Source organism: Telmatherina bonti (genome assembly GCF_933228915.1).
Source record: "Telmatherina bonti genome assembly, chromosome: 18".
Lineage (NCBI taxonomy): Eukaryota > Metazoa > Chordata > Actinopteri > Atheriniformes > Telmatherinidae > Telmatherina > Telmatherina bonti.
The window spans coordinates 28,994,043-29,014,778 of NC_136616.1; the positions used below are offsets into that span (position 1 = coordinate 28,994,043).

A 20,736-nucleotide genomic window follows, 5' to 3' on the forward strand; every position below is an offset into this window, starting at 1 on the left:
AATTAACATGTGTGTGTGTGTATAAAAACATCTGAAGTTAAATATATACATATATATGCAATAAATATGCAAACAAAAAATTTAAAATAAATTAAATATGTAACTTATAAAACCGTATTGAATCTGCACTTATTTTCTCCAAAAACATCATGTTTATAACAGTTTTTTAAAAGGATGGTTCATTAACGTAACTATCCTGATGATGCAGCTGTATTTGTTCATCCTGACATGAAGGGAAACTTTGTAGATTATTGTAGTGGCCTAAACTACTGGAGATCAGAGCGTCCTGTATGTGGTACTTGAATTAAACTAACTGTAAAGAAAAGCAAGTTAATGCACACTCTTCACCACAACACTTATTATCCTGGTTGGTTGTGTTTTTGCATTTAAATTCAGATAAAAATGTGCAGATCTTGTGTTAGTCCTGCTGTGCCTGATGTTTAAAGAGTCTTTATTAAAATCCTAATTTTAATGGTAACGAGCTAAAAGCTGCTCTATTAGTACAGAAACAGAGATAATCAACATCCACACAGAACAGAAACGCAGTTTATTGATAATACTGAAACAATGCAGCGCACACAGTGTTGCTTTTCACACATGAGGTCTGATACATTCAGTCTGCATTTTATAAACATTTAAACCTTTTTACATCAGCAAATTGATTTGTCTCAAACCTTTCGTGCAAAAAGCAGATTCCAGGTGAAACATGGCAGTCGTCAGTGTCTCTGCTTAGTGCAGCGTAATGGCGTGGGGTTAGCAGCGAGGTGCTCCTGCTTCATGTTTACGCTCATTTCCTTACAACAACCGAAAACGTCATGAGAACCATCCTACTGAAAACAAACCTGAACTATCACCGATACTTGAACCGCACCGCACCTGCAGGGACTTTTTATTTGCTTCACGTCGAGGCAGGAGAGGAAGCAGCAAAGCTAGACGCTAAAGGCACGTTACATTCACTGGCAGGAGGAACATCAGGCGCAAACAGAGCCCTAGTTTCCTCTATGAAGGCTTCTTATTGGCTGTAAACGCAGCTTAGAGCAGGATTGTCTGAATAAATGTCGTGTACATGCGCTGTAGTGTTTAAGGCTTATTTAGATGTTTAAAGCTTGAAAGTAAAAACCCTGAATTGAGTTGAAATAAATTCATCTGAATGCCACCTGAAGGCAAGATGGAACACAGCTGGTTACAATGTAGATTACAAGAAAAGTCATTTATTGTCACCAGCTTCCTCCTGTGCGTAAAAACTACTATATTCATCTTCTTTAGTGTCGACATTAAAGAGCCTCCGAATTACTTTGCTACAAACTTTCTCTGTGTCTTTTGTTGTCTTTACTTTTCTCTCCATGCATGTTTGTCCTTGAGCTTGCGTTGTTCTCTTTGTAACGCAGTTCCTTAAGATGTTACCCCGTAAATATCAATAAATTAGCCACATCAGGGTTTAAATAGTGTGAAAAACAGTAGCGGCTTGTGGTTGGCAAATTACAGTACAATGAACGCAGCAGCACATAAGGTATAAATGATGTTTTGATTTAATCTGTGGATAAAACTAAAAGAGTTTTGATTGCAAAATGGTTTTCTGTTTAAGTTTCCCTGAAAATAACAAAAAAGAAAAAAAACCTGAGATAACAACAGAAACATATTCTTTCCGATCTTACTATTAATATTGTGAGGTGTGATCGTGAATGCTTTTGGACACAATGGTCACGTCATGAATATCAACCTGAAACACCTAGGAGAGGATGCAGCTGTGTTGCCATGGTTACTCAATCTGCCACAGCTTCACAAACTGCAGGTGAAGTTTGGGTTGAGATGAATAAATTATATTTTATGTATTTATATTTTTTAAAAAAAGCTTCAGAAACAGGAGGTGGAAGTTGCTCGGATGTAGAGCCGCTTGTCTTGTGACTTACAGTCTATGAGGGGCGGAGCCAAGTCGGGATAAATGCAGAGGGTTGGGTCAGGAAGGACATCAAGCATAAAACGTCTCAATTCCCCTGAGCGACGACCCCATCTTTCGGGACAAGCCGAAAAGTTACAACAAAATGCTTCATAAGCATTAATAGTTGTTTCTTTCTTGGTAATAGACGCTTAGTTTCATGACTTTAGTGTGACTAACTGTTCTACCACCTATGTTATGTTAGGATTTGCTTTGACAAATTATATAGGAATTATAGGGAATATTTTCTGTTTAACAGGTGGTGTTAGCCATGAATAACAGACTGTATGTAGATAGCTATATAGAGTAAATGTGGGAGCACACAGGTAGATGATCAACACTACCAGAAATTTGTCTAAAAGCGCATTCACACCAGCTTAGTCTAGTCTGGCTGGGTTGGGGGAGGATTTAGGAGAAAAGTGGCACCTTTAAATTGTTTGGTTTGTTTTCTGCACTTTACCAAAGTGGACTAAATCATCTGAGAATACCACACAGTTACAACAGCTGCTTGTTTCGGTGGTATTCTCCAAGATGAACACTGAGCAAGAAGAAAAGAAGGAGAAAGAAGAGAACCAGGCTCTTTAAATGGTTATGACTGAAGCTGGAAATCCACCTTTTAACCGTCACGTTCACCACATCTAAACAAGTAAGTGAGACCAAGCAAATAAAGTCTTTGTTTTTACTTTGCTATTCAAGTTCAACATGGTTTTCACAAGGAACTGACCAGTATGAGCAGCAGAGAGGAGGCGAGATATCCAGCATGCTGCTCTACATCCTACATCCCTTCCTCGGTTCACTGGATGGGCCATTTGCTTTCACACTGTGCGCAAACTGCACCTCAGTGCACTTGCAAGTTTTTTCCACTCTTCGGGGTCAGACAGTCTTCACACTACTCTAATACTGACCAAACCGTGTGAATCCATCCTATATAGAGATGCACCAATACCAGTATTGGTATCGGCTCAACACCAAGCGTGTGTACTTATACTTGGTATGAATGAAAGTACCCATACCACAACCGATACCCGATACCACACTAGTCAAGCCAGCGCAGATGTGTTTGACATGCTTCAGACGTCTTATAAAAGAAATAAATGTTTTGAGTATTAAAATGTGACATTTTTTGTGACACTAGAAGTGAGATCTTTGTTTCAAAACCACACATTTATAGTTGTATTCAGGTGAAATGTGCCAAATCAAAATAAAACTTGTTGAAATTGTTAGATCTGTAGTGTTATTATATTTGTATTGGTGGGGTAACTTCAGAAAGGATGGGTCATTTATTACAACCTAATGAAATCTTACACAGTTATAATAACCATAGGCACAATAATGTTCACATAAACAGATTTGGTATCGGCAAATATCAGTATCGGCAGATTCAATATATCGGTATCAGATCTGAACTCCCAAATAGTGGCTCGGTGCATCCCTAATCCTAGCTTGCCTTCACCCAAGCTAAAGCTTTTAAAACTATTTGGAAGGATGAGCATACATCCATACATGAGCACAATACATGAAAATATTAGAGGAAAAAACTTGAATAAATACCTAAAAGTGACACTGTGGATTATTTCCCGTAACTAATCCGACCTTCTGGACTTTAAGTCTTTATGTAATGGGTTTTGTGTGTTTATGTGTGTGTATGTATATGTGTGTGTAAATGTATTATTTTGTTTTACAAATCAAGGTCGGGTTCAGTAACTTTTACGTTTCCCCGCTCCTTTTGGATAATCGACGTATAATTCATCATTTTTGTGGCCTGACTTATCTTCTGTTCGTTCTACTCTTGGCACATTATTTGATCGAAATAAATATAAATAATAAAAAGATTACAGGATAGTGCTACGAAACAAAACTACATTAAGTTGATGCTTTACGGGGTTGCCTGTGTTTTGAACCATGAAGTTTCTGTATGAAATGTATTCAATCCACAAACATCTCACAGATAATCAACTAAAATGGTGATTTATGCTAATAGTCTGATACTTTATGACTGATATTAAAATCTTGATGCTTAAGTTGCATCTGATCTGAGGTTCGCTGAGTTGCAGTTGGACCAGGAAGACCAACATTTCACCAAAACATCTTCTGTTAAATGAGATTCATGTGACTTCATGAGGCCTGGTTAATTTCTAATCAGCTGCCACGAATCAAAACTGAGGCCAACTGGACCAAGCCAGCTTTTCCACTCTGGTCTGGACCAAAACAAACCGAGCAAACCCAGAGAAAAGAAAAAAATTAGAATCTTAGATCAAAAAATTTAACTGGATTTGAATATTTTGATTATCTTTCTTTCAAATTGTAATTAATTCCTTTTTTAATCTGTCTGTGTTACTTTCCTCATGGAAAGAGCCGGAAATGAATGACTCCCTCCTACACACACATACATGCACTGTTCTATGTCCTTATCTGCTTACATTATCTATGTCCAACCTGATTTGTACTAATAAAACTCAAGCTCTGAGATCCGGAAGAGCAAATCCCAGACTTAACCTGCTGAACCCTGAGACTACTGCAAGAAAAGAGGCAGCGGGAAGACTGAGTGGGGAAGAGGGGGAAGCAGAGGAAGAGGAGGCAAAGGGATGTGATGAAAAGAGGAAAAATAAAAACCAAGAGGGACATGGAGAAGCAGAAAAAGACCAAAATATGAGGGAAAATAGAAGAAAATCAGACAAAAGGTGATGAAGGCTTTATAATGTTTAAACTGGTAACCACAAAGAATTCCCACAACACCTGAAGGCATCACATGTGGCCACACACGCTGTATGATCCACTTCAAGGCAGCATATTGAAGAAAATGATGTAAAGCAGTGATTCAAAGAGAATAACATAAAAATTCCCACCCTGTTTTTAACCTCAGATTGAACTTTTGGAGCAATAAAGTTTGACATTTTGAATCCATTTAGCGTCTGCCTGATCTGCCTGTGCGTCTTGCTGGGAAACAGTGGGTGGCAAAAAGATCAAGCAACATCAAAATCTTTGAAACCGTCTCTGCTGTTTTGCGTTTGCAGAGTTTTTCTTTTTTTTTTTTATCCTCCTTCATCTCTGCATGGAGGCAGACGAGATGAAAGAGGTGACGGAGGCTTGACAAGGATGCCGACGTCACGCGCACATTCTGATAAAACCTTTGGTAATCCTTTCATAACCGCGGTTCAGGAACAGACACAAAGGCACAAACAGACACACAAATACAAATAGCTATTGCTGATCAGGTCTGTCTGTACAAAACGGCGTCTAGAACTCAGAGCATCTCGGTTCATCGTTATACTTCAGTGGGATGACAAAACAACTCAAAATGAGAAAAATAATAAAGTTCAGCCTCATTTGACCCATTTCACTTCTGTCCATCTGTTGACATTTCCCTTCTTCTTCCTTCTTTTTCTCTCCTTCGTCACTCTGCAGCCTTAGCTGGACCAAAAGGTCCAATCATCTTCATTGCAGCGTAGTTCTGTGAAATAAAAACACAAAAATGATGCAAGACATCATTTCATTCCTCTTATTTCTGCTGAAAATCTAATTTTCTGCATCTTTTCAGTGTTTTGGTGATTTTCTTTAAATTTACCACCATCACTCATCAACAACAGGCTGACACAAACTTCCCTTTTCATAGTTAAATATTAAAAAGCTGCTTTAACCAATTTCACAACTCCCTGACACTAAATAACTCTTCTGATGTCTACCAGTAAGGTTTCCAACCATACCACAATCCTGACAGGGTTTTAGTGAAAGTCTTAAATGACATCTAATAACGGCAACACTTTAGTGATTGTACTACTGGATCTTAACATCTTAACTAGAACTAGAACTGGTGTGAGTCCAATTAAAAAGACGGGGACTACTTTGTGTCTGTAGGTAACGATAAATCTGAGCGAACAACAATAATCCGTGGAGTTCTCCAAGGGTCCATCATGGGACCACTGCTGTTCAACAATTACATCAGGCTACTCAGCTTTGTTCTACAAGGACTGTAGTCCTGCAGGTTGTCAATGTTCACCTGCTCCAACAAACCTGACTCAAATTAAATGGATCCAACAGCCTATGAAGTTCTGCACAATGACTGTTCAATTCATCTCATTAAGAAACTATAGTCTCATCCAAACTCAGATCAAATTCATTGATTAATGTGCCAGAATTTCTTTCAGTTAAATGAAGAAAAAACTGAAATAATAGTTATTAAGTCAAAGAAATTCAGCACTAAAAATAGAAACAACAACCTATCAACTACCAAGCCACAACTCTTAAAGAAGTCAAGGACTCGGACCTGAATGTCAACAGTCATATACAGGCGGTCCTCGGTTTACGAACGAGTTCCGTTCCTATGCCACAGTGTTACATGAAATTCCACGTAGGTCGGATTTTTACCATTAAATACCCCCTAAATACCCATTTAATCACTAAATAACTATATAAATACACGTATTATACATCATATTAATAGAAAAACAGTACAGCTAATTAAAATAGATATTTCAATGAAAATAGAATAAATATACACACACTGAGGTAACTTCAAAATTTGTCTATTTTTTTCTTTACATTTATTTAATGAGCGTTTTAAAGTCGAAACGACGTAAGTTGTGAACCACGTAACCCGAGGACCACCTGTAAACCACTTAATGTCTAAGTTTGTTTAAAACTATATAAAAATAAACAACGCACTTGAAGATGAAAGAAAAAAATGACAAAAACAAAGGCTAGAACAAAAATGAAATACAATGAAATAATGAATAAATTAATGAATATTAAAAACAAACAAATGATAAATCTATAAAATAAATACATTAATTTGAAAAAATGAATGAAAATACATTTTTTTAAAAATTAAAAGAAATAAAATAAAGACCAGAAAACTTTGTTGGAAATTTGCGTCTGATGTCGAGGCTTCATGACATGAAATAAGCTTGTTAAACACAGCTACTAGAAGCACACAAACATGCTACACACATAAACCCGCCTTGCCACAAACTTAAAGGAGACTTTTTGTTCTTTTTGTTTCAAACTTGCCGGGAAGGAGTAGAGGAAGACGCCCAGGAAGAGGAGGATGAGGAAGACGATAATAAAGAGGATGATAAACCACTTGTACCGCCTCCATAGGATGAACTTAAGGGTCTTATAGGGGGAGGAGAACCACAGGAAGGAGGTCTCTGGACGCCTGGTTGGAGGACCGGGAGGAGAGAGCAAGAGGATGAGTTTGTGTGTGTGTGTGTGTGTGTGTGTGTGTGTGTGTGTGTGTGTGTGTGTGTGTGTGTGTGTGTGTGTGTGAGTGTGTGTGTGTGTGAGCGTTTTCATGTTTTAGTGTGTGTCTTACTGAGGCTCCTCCAGGTGAGGGTTCATGTTGGGTTCATCTCTGCCGAGGCCGGCTGGTCTCTCCTCCTGCTCCTGCTCCGTCACAATCTCCAGAGACATCTCCACCTTCCCCTGCGAGAACACAGAAGACAGCGATCACACACACCGATGACAGGAAGCGTCCATCCTTCCTGCAGCTGAGGTGTCTTTGCGTTCTCACAGCGATGATCTTTTCTCCGTTCTGCTCGCAGGTGCAGGGCCACCAGCCTTTGACCGTTTTTTGCTCGAACAGAGACACCAGTTTGTCCACCGGCTGGTCGAGCAGCTGCAGAGTGCATTTCTCTGGGGACTTGGCGGGACGCAGCATGTGGTTCAGGTCCATTGCCAAGTGACCTGAAGACACATTTAAAGCAACTTTAAGTTAGAGATAAATTTCAAAAGAAGCTGGTGCAATTTAAACAATCTTTTTTTTAATTTAGTGTTTCCTAAATATGTCAAAAGACATCATATAAGTCCTCATCCACATGTAAAGGCATATTTTTCCTGAACGACGAGCCTGACAAGGAGCAGAAGAAAAGAATGAGAAGAGCAAAGAAGAAGAAAACTGAGAACTAGGGGGAAAAAGCCTTCAAGATCTTCTAGATCAGGGGCGTCCAAAGTTGTCCCCAAGGGATGCTGTCATGCAGGTTTTCAAAGTGTCCCTGCTCCAACTCACCTGACTCAAATTACCCCAACATGACATCTTTGATCCATACAGTTTCTGAGGCATTTAACATCACTTTATGGTAAGATATTTGCTCAAAATACAATCTCAGTATTTTAAGTATTTTCCTGAAAAGCCAGATTTTCAGGAGTTCTTGTGCTGACAAAACAGAACAAAATACCATTAAATACATTAGTACACAGTAATGTAGACTACTATCACGTAGACTTCATCTGCCATCAGTGTGGAAGTCATCTTGACCAGATACACATCATTCTGTAAAGTTGTGCGCTTACTTGAAGCAGATGTTGTTTAAAAATGTGACTGTCTGTCGCTGGCATTATATGTATAAATGAAGGTTAAATAAGTTTAAAAAAAAAAAAAAATGTTATGAAAGAAATTTGACAAGGATTATTCAAAAATCGTGCTCATTTATTTTTGTTTATTGTGTAACAATAATGCAATAAAAAAAATGCGCATCAAAAATATGATGGAAATGAATATTTTGTTGGCAAGCTAACAAGTAGAAAAAATTATTTTATGGCTGTGAACAAATTTTAGGCTGATAAATTATATCAATTCACTGATTAACCGTACAGTCCAATTCTAAGGCTGGAAGTGGCATCCTGTGCAGCAGGGATCCCAAATCCTGGTCCTCGAGGACCGGTATCCTGCAGGTTTTCAAAGTGCCCCAGCTGCAACACACTTGATTCAAATCAGTCTGTATTTAGCATACTTGTGCAGAGCTAGTCTGAGTCTGAGTCAGGTCTGGTCCAGCAGGAACACTTGGAAAACCTGCAGGACACTGGGCCTTGAGGACCAGGTTTGGGGATCCCTGCTGTACTGCAGGACTGCTATGATCCATTGAAAGGGAGGGGACAGCCTAAATGATGGTTCTTGTTAGGATGACTAACAAGAACAAGAATTAAAGCTAAAATAGCACCGAAACCCACCGATCATTACAAGGGACTTCTTAAATCCCATCTCAGGTGGATTTGGGACCATTTCTGTCTGCTGGTCATGCAGACATGTCAATGCTTTAATTTTCCTCCCAACTTCATGTTGTAATTGTAATGTAGTGGTTACCACTAGCAAAGAACTGAGCCGATGTTACTGCTTTCATAAGCGGGTCCCAGTCCTAATGCAGAACCTCCAGCTGGAAATGGAAATCTGTGGGCCCCTGCTTCATCCCCACCACATTAAAAAAACAAATCTCTGACACACACAAAGGATAGTCTAGCTGCCTGTAGTTGTGGTTGGTCCATCTTCCAGTCTCCAGATTGGCAACAATGTAAGCTAGGTATCACAGTGGCCAACGAAGAAGAGATAGAAAGCACATTAAGAAAATAAATGGCTATAGGTTGGTTAACCCAACAGAATCCAGTGATCAGTTTATGCAATATGTCCAAGATGGCTGATTACTGGATGAATGGCGGATTAACCTGCGATGATATGTTTTGATCTTTGATGACACAAAGTACGGAGACCTGATGAAAGACTAAACATCCACTGGAAGTGTTTTTCCAGAGTTTGCTGCCGTTTGTCAGTGTGACCGTAGGAAAATGGCTCGTGCCTGACCCTCGCACCGCGCAGGGAAGATTAACAGTCAGCGGTCCGAGCCGACGAGCTGAAGACAGGCAGTCATGGAAAAAATGCTTTGAGGTGGCCACACACCCGCAGTCAGCATGAGGCGAATAAACGCGAGCGAGAGAAAACACTGCAGCCGACGGTGACAGACAGGAACCGGTCAGAATCTGGATTCCTCATCTTCCTCCTCGTCTCGCACCGCAGAGGGACGCTCAGTCCGCAGACCGTCATCCTCCCTTTCAGGCAGAGAAATAAAGAGCGAAGCGAGGCGGGGGGAGTGAAAGAGGAGAGGCATGGTGGTGAGTTATTTCAGGGGACGGGGTTGGGGCAGAGTCAGGGGTGAAGGAAAGGCAAAATTTTGACAGCTTGAGTTGGGAGAAGAAAAAATAAAATCGGCCCCTCCTTTTGGCAAAATGTGCCGACACAGTGGAAATGGAAGAGCGTTAATTCTAAAGATAAATGTTATCACAGTAGTTGTTCGTACGTCGCACATATGGTTTCTGGGATAGATTTACCCCCTAATCCTTTGGAAAGGAGGGGAAAATCTGTCTAAATGTCATACCCAAAATGATTCAAGCGTCTGTTTAACCCCAGAAGGAAGAAATATACCCTTCTGATTCTCTTAAACAGACAGAAGCTTGAAGGCTATTCGTCCGTTTACACTTACGTGTTTTAAAGTAAATCAAAACTGCGATGAAGGTAGGAAAACTTTCTTAAAGATCAAAACAAAAAACACACTTTCCACATGGAGGCAGAGAGAGATGGGCTTTACCGAGGTAGTCGTCAAAAGAGAACTTGTCATTGTCCCAGATCTGGATGGTCAGCTTGGGAACCAGTTTGGTCTCACATTTATCCATACTCCAGAAGTGTTCCTGCAGACACAGGCAAAGAAAGAAATCTGACATTTTGAAGTCATTTGTTTTCCCTCCTGTGGTCACATGTACGATAGCTCTTCGAATGATGACGATGATGTTTCTGTTGCGTCCGTCCAAAAGAGGATGCCCCCTCAGATTGGAGCGGCACTCAATCGACACATCTGTCACAACATTACCTCTTCCACACTAACGGAACACGCACATCTGTAAACATCAGTGTGTGTGTGTGTATTGTACCCATTATCACCTCCGGTAGAGTTACGCTAATCTGCCAGACAGAATCCGATCCTGTCTCACCTTTGTGCTAATGGCCTTTGCTGTTCAGCAGCTGCATACCAACTTTGCTCTCGCTCTCTCTCTCTCTCTCACTTTCCATTCCCTCAGTCCTTTTTAATCTACGTGTGAGACTCCTTAGCTGTTGTCATGTTGATCAAAAATATGGCTTTTCACACATGATTTTAAATAGGTCTCCTGTGATTTGAAACAAACGCCAGAACGTCACTGCTCCGAAATATACGCGGCGAGGAGAGTTTCCACAAACTAGAAGTCTGTACTTAGCAACCTCCCACAGCGACAAATAATTCCTTTCTACGGTTTAAAGTCATGGCTGAGTTAGAAGAGGAGAGAGATACATCTTTTCTTTTTTTTTTTCTTTTTTTTTTAAATAAAAACATTTTAAGGATATTTACACTCTGATCAAACTAAAGTGGACTCTTGGAAACAAAAAAATGTGATTCGCCCTCCAAATTCTATCCTTGAAATCCAAAAACGTGCAAAGCGAACCATTGAAGGACAAAGATCAATTATTTTCACGGCTGGGACTCGGGCTCACGTGGAACTGAGAAATAACAGACCCAAATATCTGTCAAGATCTGTGGTTTTGGTCTTTCTTTCTTTCCTTTTGTATGACCCTACTGTCTCCTTTTGATCGTCCCAATTATTGCCCGTTTCCCTCACCAGATGGCTGTAGTCGTCCTTTTCATCTCCAGAGTGCCACATACCACCTCTTCCCTGTTAAATGTCCTGCATCCACTCACCTCATCAGAGTCAGAAGCACTTCCATCTCGTCTCATACTCTTTCTAACTTTTACTGTCAGAGACATGCAAGGAAAACCAAGTCTGTACCATCAGAGGTTGATCTAGCAAACAGACATGCAGAAACAGAATAATTCAAGAGGCAGCAGGTCACTGTGACCATAAATCTCAGCCTGGTGTTTTAGTTCTCCTGAAGATAACAAGCCTTCCTCCAAATGGACTAGAAACAGGAACAAGTTCAGTTTTTTACATTGATAAAGTTTTGGGTTTTGGTCTATCGACTTTCTGGATCAGCTGATGCCATCCAAGGTCTAAAGGTTTGCTATATGGACAAACAACAGCTCTCCAAGTGACCCCAGCTTGCTTTAAACTCTGTACTGGAGACCATTTGTTCTTCAGTCTCAGCAACAGATGCAGCAGCCAAACGAGTCTTCTCTTCAGTCTTTCTGTTCCAGTTGTAAGGAGGTCCATGGTGTCTCTCTGGTCTTTATGCAGCAGAGCGTCTTTGACCCTTCGTTTTTAGTCCTCAAATTAGTGTGAGCACCTGCGAACTCCTTGGAGAGTCTCAAGTGTTGTTTCTCATCTGGCCCCTAACAGGGTCCTCAGCTTCATTTTAGACCTGACCCTGGTCCATGGAGGATTTAGGAGATGTTTCCTTCTTTTTCCAAGTGGATCTAACACCTCTTGAAATCCACCTTTCACCCTTCCAAGGTCCATAACGTCTCATTATCTGTCACAGATTGGGGTCAACAATACCTCTTCAGTTGTAGGGTCCCTGGACGCCTCTCATCCAGTTTCCAAAAGGGGTCTGTGATGTCTATTCGCTTCCTGTCTCATGCACCAAGGTCAGCTAAGACCACCACAGAGAAAGTTTCAGAGTCAGTCCGCCTGGCTAATCTCCTGCCTGTCTCCCCAGTTCCCACAGCAGAGTTAACACCAGGGTCAGCTGAAATCTGTCCTGGTCTCCCACCAGAACCTGCACTCGTCCTGCCAAAGGCTACACCTGCACCCTGCCTGCTGAAGCCAGTATAGAAACCTGGTGAGGATTTCCAGACTGTAGAGGCAGCGTCAGTCCAATCCGCTGATGCTGGATGGTCATCTGCTCGGATTTAGTGCAGCTGGCCTCTTCTGCTCCTTGCTTTGGATCATGTGCTCTGCCAGCCTCCAGCCTGGCCCTCTGAGGTGGTCATGCTTCAACCTGTTCTTCTCCCTGGTCTTCCTCAAAGTTACCCTGATGCTTTGATTTTATGAGGATGTGAAGAAAACAAAGCATTGTTTTGTTTTTTTTTTTCTTTTTAGTGGAAAATAAAAATCTGCTTTGTGTCCATGTGATTAAATGACAAACAGATCTGCAGTCGGTGTCATGACTTCACACCAGAGTCTAAATCCACAGCGTGTTCTCACACTTCATGACAACGCACACAAACAGCAGAGTAAACATACAACACCGTGTGTGTGCAAGAGTGTGTGTGTGTGTATGCTAATGCCTTTATGCTTGTCAGTGTGTGCGTTCGAAGCTTGGCTCAGTTAACGCACAAACTCCATCCAAGTACATTAAGTTATCACTCCACAGCTGTCACACACAGGACTGGGACGCTGTACATGAGTGTGTGTTTAACTGTTCTCTGCAATATCTAACAGCATCAATCAGCTTCCTCTTCACTGCCAGAGTGCTAAGTACAGAAACTTGTTCAGTCCTCTCCTTTATTTCCTCAATCCATCTTTCTCTGTTTCTCTCGTAGATCAACTCGGCTCCTCTGGTGTGAAAATAAAACTCAGTTGATGCCAAAGCTGAAGGACATTTAAATAAATCCAACAAATGTGTCTCACTGGATGTTATATTTTGGCAACTAAAGAAATGCATGACTACGATGGCTTTATTTGATGGACATTTAATACTATTAATAGCGTTATTTTTTATATTTTAATAATCTTGAGTATACTTTGCTAAGAGCATAAGCTATCAAAGATTTATAAAATGAGCTGCACTGATTTTACCCCATTAAATTATTATATGTGATTTTCTGAGTGAAATTTGTGTTTTTAGAGCCAAACTGAAAGCACATCTTTTCAGAATGTTTTTTTTTATTTAATTTCCTCTTATTTATTTATTTATTCAATAATTTATTTAGACTTTTATTCATTCTTTTTTTACTCTGCTTTCATCAGCGATGTCCGTGTTAACCGGGTGTGTTATAGATGAGCTGTTGTTTTACTAATTATTTACTTGTTTACTTGATTTACTTCTTCCTTGGACTTACTTTAGTTTCCTTGTTTTGTTTTGTTTTTTATTTTTATTTATTTATTTATTTTTTTAAATTAAATCTTTGTTTGGTTTTGATGTTGTTGTTTGTGTCATATCATTATCAGGTCTTTTGTTTGTCCTGACGATAGCCCTGCTCTGTTGTCAGCAGGTGGGTGGGGCTGACTTGTTGGCATAGCAACCTGCTTGTTTTGTTTTGTACTTTAAGATGCTCAATGCATGAAAAGTGCTACACAAATAAAGACTGATTTAGTGATTTACAGTTCGGGTATCGGACAATATATCTCCATCTCAACCTGTTTAGGCATGAAGGCCTAATGTAGAAAAATTTTTGTATTTTTTTTTATAAAATTATCACTGACAGATTTACCTTGAAAATGTCTCATAAAACTTTTTTAACTACACGAACATTAAAGGGACATTGTGTAAGATTTTTTGTTGTTAACTGACCAAAATTGATTTCTGTATTTATATGTGCATTATCTTTGGTGTGTTCTGACCTTCTGTTAGAAGCCCGACACATTCACATAAAACAAAATATTTTAGATTTGTTTCTCCATTCAACGGCTAAGCCAGCAGGGCGCGCCATGACAGTCTGGAATCGTGAAATTATACAACCTCCGGGAAGGGACAAACGGCCCCAACGGCAGAATAAATAATCACCAATTCTTGTTATAAAGCTCCAGATGCGTTCCACTTGTTTAGTTAATCCAAGAACTGCGTTATAAACTTTAGATCAAATTTTTTTTTTTTTTCAATTATCTAAATTAGGCATTTTACTGGGCTGAAAATTATCAGTGAATTTGCCGTTTTAAAACGCCTAAATCTGCTAGAACCAACGGCTTGCCGTCAGCGGGGAAAATCGTGTTAAATTGTTATTAACAAAGATGGAGGACCACGGATATGCAGCACGGGAGCCCTGTTCGCCATCGCCAGCGCAAAAGGACACTTAAAAGGCAGCGTGACCAGGAAATACAAAAAACAAGGATAAACATCGGACTAGCTTTCTCCAGGTGGAAGGAGCTGAAGACGGAGAAGGGTTTTAAAAGGAATGCCAAAGTTGCCAACTTTCTTCTCGACAAGTAAGTCAAAAGCGCTGCCTAAATTGGCCTAAAGAAACGTTTTTCATTCGGTTGTGTTTACCATAGCCATAATGTACATTTTTATTTCTCGGTGTTGCTGAGGCTTTTTGATACACGTTGGCGACCGTCGTTAAGATGCCTGTTTTTCAGAAAGTGAGGTGCCAGAACGCGAATGCGTTAAAATTGTAGCCACGATTCCAACGTCAGGCGGATGTAAATGTTACACAATGTCCCTTTAAAGCAGCACGACTGAACTTTTGCAGATCTTTACACTTCAGTGCACCCCAACAGCAGCTAAATTTAACAACCATCTTGCTTCCTGACTCTTTTCTGAGCTCTTTCCAGTCAGTAAAAGTCAGTTTGATGTTGACTGTTATATTTGTTTCGCTATTACTATCTCTCTTTCTTCTGTTACGTCCTCATGAGTTTTTAAACCAAGTTAAACACAATGCAGAGGAACTATCCAGTGTTACTGTCGTGTGACACGGTGCCGTGAAGCGGAAAGCAGCTGTCACGCAACGCTCCAGGCTGGAACATGCAGTTTCTTTGCATCATAATGATGCAGGACAAAAGTTCCAGGAATGTACATATTAAAAAAAATGCGTTTTCAATAGTCCCTAGAATTGTGCAAAACAATAAATATCACAATAAAAACTGGAAATGAAAACACTGGAATATCAAAAAGAATTTTAAACTCTCATGAGGTGCTTTTCCAGGCATGTCGAAGTAAATCACAAAAGTTTAATGGAAACACATTTACACGTCAGCAGACGTGGCGTAGGACAGTTCACGTGGCCAGTTTATTTCTAGAAGTCTTCTGGGTGACTTCTCCTGATGAGCGGCAACGAATGCAGCTGCTCCAAAATGCAGAACGTGTTGCATCTCCTTCCTCCTCAAAGTGGAGTGATGAAAATTACTGCTTATGTGCTAAACACCATTCAGTTAAAACAAATTTGAGAAATGTGGCTTTTACTTTGCAAATAACTATAATGGAAACGCATTTACTGTCAGAGAGCCATAAAAAGGAGTCAGAAACACAGTTTTAAGTTAAAAAAAAATATTTAGCATTGCTTAGAGGATTCAAACACATTTCTGTCATTATTATTTTACTTAGGATGAAATTAGGAAGCTTTTAATACTTATTTTTGTGAATATTATAAAACTTATCCTGGTAAAAATTTGAATTTGCTTTAATAAATATAGCTGGACTAGAGGAACGTATTTATACTTCTAACTGTTATTTAATTCATTAAAATTACGTTTAGAGATCTGTTAGCAGCTAACATGGAACAATCTGTTGAATAAACAAGATTAAATGGTTAAAACATTTTACAACAAGGGAACTTTTATTGTGGAGAAAAAAAATGTAGTCATGTTTTACTCACATAAAATTAAATGTTAGCATTAAAAATTAATTATTGGAGAGCAGTAATTAGCTTCGTAATCAACATTACTGTCTCTTTAGCAAATGCAAACAGAGAAAATGTCCTTTAATGTATGTCATTATTTAACCGTTTGCCACTGTGTGGCCACTTCATCTGATACCTACATAGAAACCATCATTTGGAGTTTTGATTTAAAGTAATTTCATATTTAGATCAAGTGTCAACATTTCCTTCCTAACACTGTGTCAGCTGCTGCTGATTTTTAAGGCACAAAACATCCGTGATGCTCTGACTGCTGCAGTTTCTCATATTTAGACCCAATGATACCTTTCAGCCTAAAGACCACTGAGAGGAAAGTGGTACCAGTCTGTGTCACCCTGCACATCAACAAACTACACTAAACTGAGATGGAGTCTGACAACGTCCTGACCGAGTGTCTGTATGTGACGTGAATGAAGCCAGACTGCAGAAATGTACTAAATAAAGTAGCTGAGTGTAGGTTAGAGACTGATCTAACGACCACGTGCGCCTATGGAAAAGTCCGTCTCCAGTGAATTTTGGCATCTTTCAGCTCGGTGTAACGTTTTATGGCTTTCAGAGTAGCTGCTTAGTTTCACTGTCAACTCTGTTATCAGGCAGAGAAAAAGCTGAATTTTCCCTTGTGTTTTTGAGCTGCATATTGACTCCTTTTCAGGTAGCTCTGCTGTGCATGGAAGAAATAAAAACCAGCTGAAGTAGGATTAAAGACTTTATTAAAGATTAAATAAAGCTTTTCAAATAGCCAGAGTGGAAGCAGGATGTAATTTATGAGGATGGAAGTGGCGTTATGCTCAACCTGCAGCATCAATGGTAGTTTTGTTTTTTTCCTTTTTAATCGTGTTTATCACATTTTTTACAAACAAATAAGCTTTAAAGGTGGAGTATGTAAGATTTTCAATATTTTCTAAATAAATTAACTAAAAAAAATAACTACAATCATAATCAGATTTTTTTAAACATGTAGGTTCCAGTCTGTCCATATTTGATGTGTTATTAAATTACAAGTTTAATTAATGACAAAGACCCTTCCTAAATGTTTGCCTACCAGTTAAAAAAAAGTGTTTTTTGTCATTTGTCATTAATTAAACTTGTAATTTAATAACACATCAACTGTGGAGAGACTGGAACCTACATGTTTAAAAAAAAAAAAAAAAAACTAATTATGATTGTAGTTATTTTTTAGTTAATTTTTTTTTTACATATTGAAAATCTTACATACATTCATCTTAATGTCACTTTCTCTGCCTAATGGTTTTCAGTGGTGAAAAGTTGTTATATAAAATCCCCTGAGACTCTACTATTACTGATGAATGGGCCTAAATAAGAGGAGATGATGAGACCAGAATCTGAGGCATCTTTTCCATTCAGAATTAGTTCATGTTATTCAGTTTTACTTGTTTTCCAATTGAACAACAAAAATATTTGAAGCTTCTTGAGTCATCATCCATTTTTTTTTTTTTTTGTATTTGACATTAAACTGAGTATTTTTGTGTTTTTTTTTCACACTCCACCAACCAATCTGATTACCAGCAGATATAAGACTTTATATGCTGATTATTTAAGGCTTATATTTTAAGTTGCACTTGTTTATGAGCTAATCACGCTGCCACACGTGAGTCTGGCCGCCTGGCAGTGCGACAGGGTGATGATAGCGCTGTTGATCAGCCACCGTGACTCCACCGCTGAGGTTTCTGGCTTCATATACTCTCCTTCTGGCTCCGGCTCTGTTTTGGAGTCATAAGCTCTCCACCCAGCAGAGTTTTTCATTTAAAAGTCCTTCTTGTCTTTTCAGCTGCTCTCTGATTGAAGATGCTGGTGCGAGCGAGTGAGCGCCGTCGTAAAACATGTCGGCTGCGAGCGGCTAAAGAGGCTCGGACTCGGGCCAAGGAAAGCAAATGACAGGCGAGTTGTTATTCCACTTTTCGGCGCGGTGTTATTTTAGCTCCTCGCTGCATGTTTTTGTTGAGTCTCAGAGATTCAGCAGCATCTACTCCTTCTTGTGAAAATGTCACATCATTATTTTTGTTAATTGCAGGCCACAGTAGATTAGTTAGGAGGCAGGAGAGCTGCAGGGAGGACCTCGGCTTGGAAACACTCCCGCAACAAACCTTTCTGGACTCAGCTGTGTGTTGCATCTGATGCTGGTGATACTATCCAGAAAGTTGAAATGACTGCGGTTCTTCGTGGTGCAGAGGTGTTGAACCTGCATTTCTAACACGTGGGGGTTAGTTACCTTCCTGTCGACGACACACAGCTGCTCTGCAGGTAGGTAGTGGAAGGGAAACAGGAATCTGTAGTTGAAGTTGCCCTCACCGCCCAGAGAGCGGTAGTGGACGTCTGTCTTCTGCTTGTTGTGTTCGTGCCCATCGAGCCATCTGTGGAACACAACCACCGCTTCTTATTCTACATCTGATGAAGCCGATCGTCTCAGATACTGATTTGTGAGGCAGCGGTGAAGTAAAACTACTTCCTCTTTCTTACCCTTTCACATAGATGTCGCTCATCTTCTCCCCGCTGATGCTGACATCATCCAGGATGACATCACTGGTGTTCCAGATGATGCAGCGCAGGAAAAACCTAAACAGAGACAAACCCGATTACCTCAGATATTGACGGGTTCGAATTGACTGATGGATGTGTGAGCTCTGCAATATCTTATTCTTTTACAGCTCAATCAACACACACATTGCTCAGCTGATGACTCAACAAGGTCCTGATGTATTGATTCATTGATTAGCAGAGAATCTGAGTGAATCAATTTACATGCGCAGCAAAAAATCTGAACATTTCATTCCTGGAGTTACCAGATTATTCATGTGATCGTGTAAATGTTGTAATCTGTTACATGTTATCAGATTGTAGATCTCTCATTGTGAGAAATCACATTAACACATCGATACTGCAGTATTTACATGCATATAAACCCATATCTGATTCATTTCATTATTTTACATCCGTACATGTGTTAAAAAAAAAACTAAAAAAAAAAACCTTAGCTTGTTTCATTTCTGCCATTAAAAAGGGCGAGGCAAAGTGTGACAGTGCGAGCGGAGCGTAGAAGAAAAACACGAAGGCCTGCAGCAGGTGTCACGACGCGCGGTGGGGATGGTGAAGGTTTGGACCCAAATGCAGAGATGAGCAACCAGGGATGCAGGTTTAGGAGGGATTTATTCCAACCGAAGAAACTCAGGGGACTAACAACAAACAAAATGATCCCGCAACCAAGAACTGAAACTGAGGGATATAAATATACTGGGGAACCAAACAAGAAACAGGTGTACAGAATGAACTAAAACTAGACCTGGGGAACTCAATGAACAGGAAATCAATAAAGCTAAACAAGAGAACCAAATAGGAAAAACTACTAAATAAAACAGGAAACCTGAAACTAAGGAACTTAAAAAAGTCTTAACCATGACACCAGGGGTAAGTCGGCGCATAAACGTAACAAAACATTTACGTTAAGAGCATTTTGCCGGCTTATTAGCGCCCACTTTAGCACAGCGAATGCTTAGACTGCGAGTCCTGCCCAGTTCTATAAACACTGGATGCTTAGAAAACAACAGGAAGTTTCATCGCTGCAGCATATGCACTCTGAAATAAACCCCAAAGCAGACTGGAAAGTGCAGACGAGGTTTGTCAAACGTTGTCTTTCAGAAGAACGTGGACATGAGTCAGATCTGATTATCAATAGTTCGGATTACTTCCAGTTGTCAGACTTTAATGATCATGTTGATGCACTCAGTGATCAGATCTCTGACAAACTGTTAACATCTGGACTGAATGACGACATCTGATCGACTGAGTTCCTGACCACAGATCAAGTTGCGTCCCGGATGTCTGGGCGACTGACCGTTTGATTTGCTCACACACTGCTGACTGGACGAGCACGCTGACTCATTGATTTACTGATTAATCGAGTCGCTGATTGACGGCCTGTCGCGGAAAAAAGACCGCGCCTGTCCACAGAAGACTCAGAGGTTGTGTGAGAATCGTGTTCCTACTTTTTGGCCTTGCGTGGTGTGACATTGAACGGGGGTCCAGGCGGTCCCTGACACTTGGGGAACAGGTCCACCCACATCATCAGACGCCCCTGGCAGCAGGAAAAACCAACCAATCAGGTAACAGGAATGAAAGAAAAGTCACAAAGCAACAAGAAGATGTCAAAAGATAAAAGGTTTTATGTGTTTATTACCTGCTCTATGTCAGGTTGCAGTGGGCTGTACAGCGGTCTGGTCTCAACATGTTCAGTTACCAGACCCTGTTTCCGTAAGATATGAAGGGACAATCTCTCTTTAAGGGGGCCGAGGTGGCGTTTAGATTCACTTTTGTCCTCTGAAAACACACAAACACACACAGTTTGGAGTTTAAACGGAGGCCACGGCGTTCTTTAAATGGTTGTTAAAGCTCTCAAGCGAAGAATGGAAATCCAGAGCACTGGGCGGACTGGGAGGAGAGCAGTTCATGTGGGAATCATTCATTAATCACACACATACACACACAAACACACTCACATGAATACACTCTGAGCCGTTTGTTGTG

At 40.0% G+C, this 20,736-nt stretch overlaps 1 protein-coding gene across 2 annotated transcripts in view; it reads right to left on the reverse strand.

Moving 5' to 3' along the window:
- Nucleotides 1-532: 532 nt before the first annotated feature.
- The window catches only part of dysf (dysferlin, limb girdle muscular dystrophy 2B (autosomal recessive)), a 112,829-nt gene continuing 92,625 nt past the window's right edge, over nucleotides 533-20,736 (reverse strand). For both annotated transcript variants that reach the window (XM_079257547.1, XM_079257546.1), the window contains exons 48-56: nucleotides 20,390-20,529; nucleotides 20,199-20,287; nucleotides 18,676-18,771; nucleotides 18,428-18,569; nucleotides 10,288-10,387; nucleotides 7,446-7,618; nucleotides 7,248-7,357; nucleotides 6,944-7,091; nucleotides 533-5,387 (exon numbers count right to left, since the gene is read on the reverse strand). In XM_079257547.1, the coding sequence (XP_079113673.1) occupies nucleotides 5,331-5,387; nucleotides 6,944-7,091; nucleotides 7,248-7,357; nucleotides 7,446-7,618; nucleotides 10,288-10,387; nucleotides 18,428-18,569; nucleotides 18,676-18,771; nucleotides 20,199-20,287; nucleotides 20,390-20,529 (1,055 nt within the window). In that variant the 3' untranslated portion in view covers nucleotides 533-5,330. The remainder of the gene's footprint in view (nucleotides 5,388-6,943; nucleotides 7,092-7,247; nucleotides 7,358-7,445; nucleotides 7,619-10,287; nucleotides 10,388-18,427; nucleotides 18,570-18,675; nucleotides 18,772-20,198; nucleotides 20,288-20,389; nucleotides 20,530-20,736) is intronic.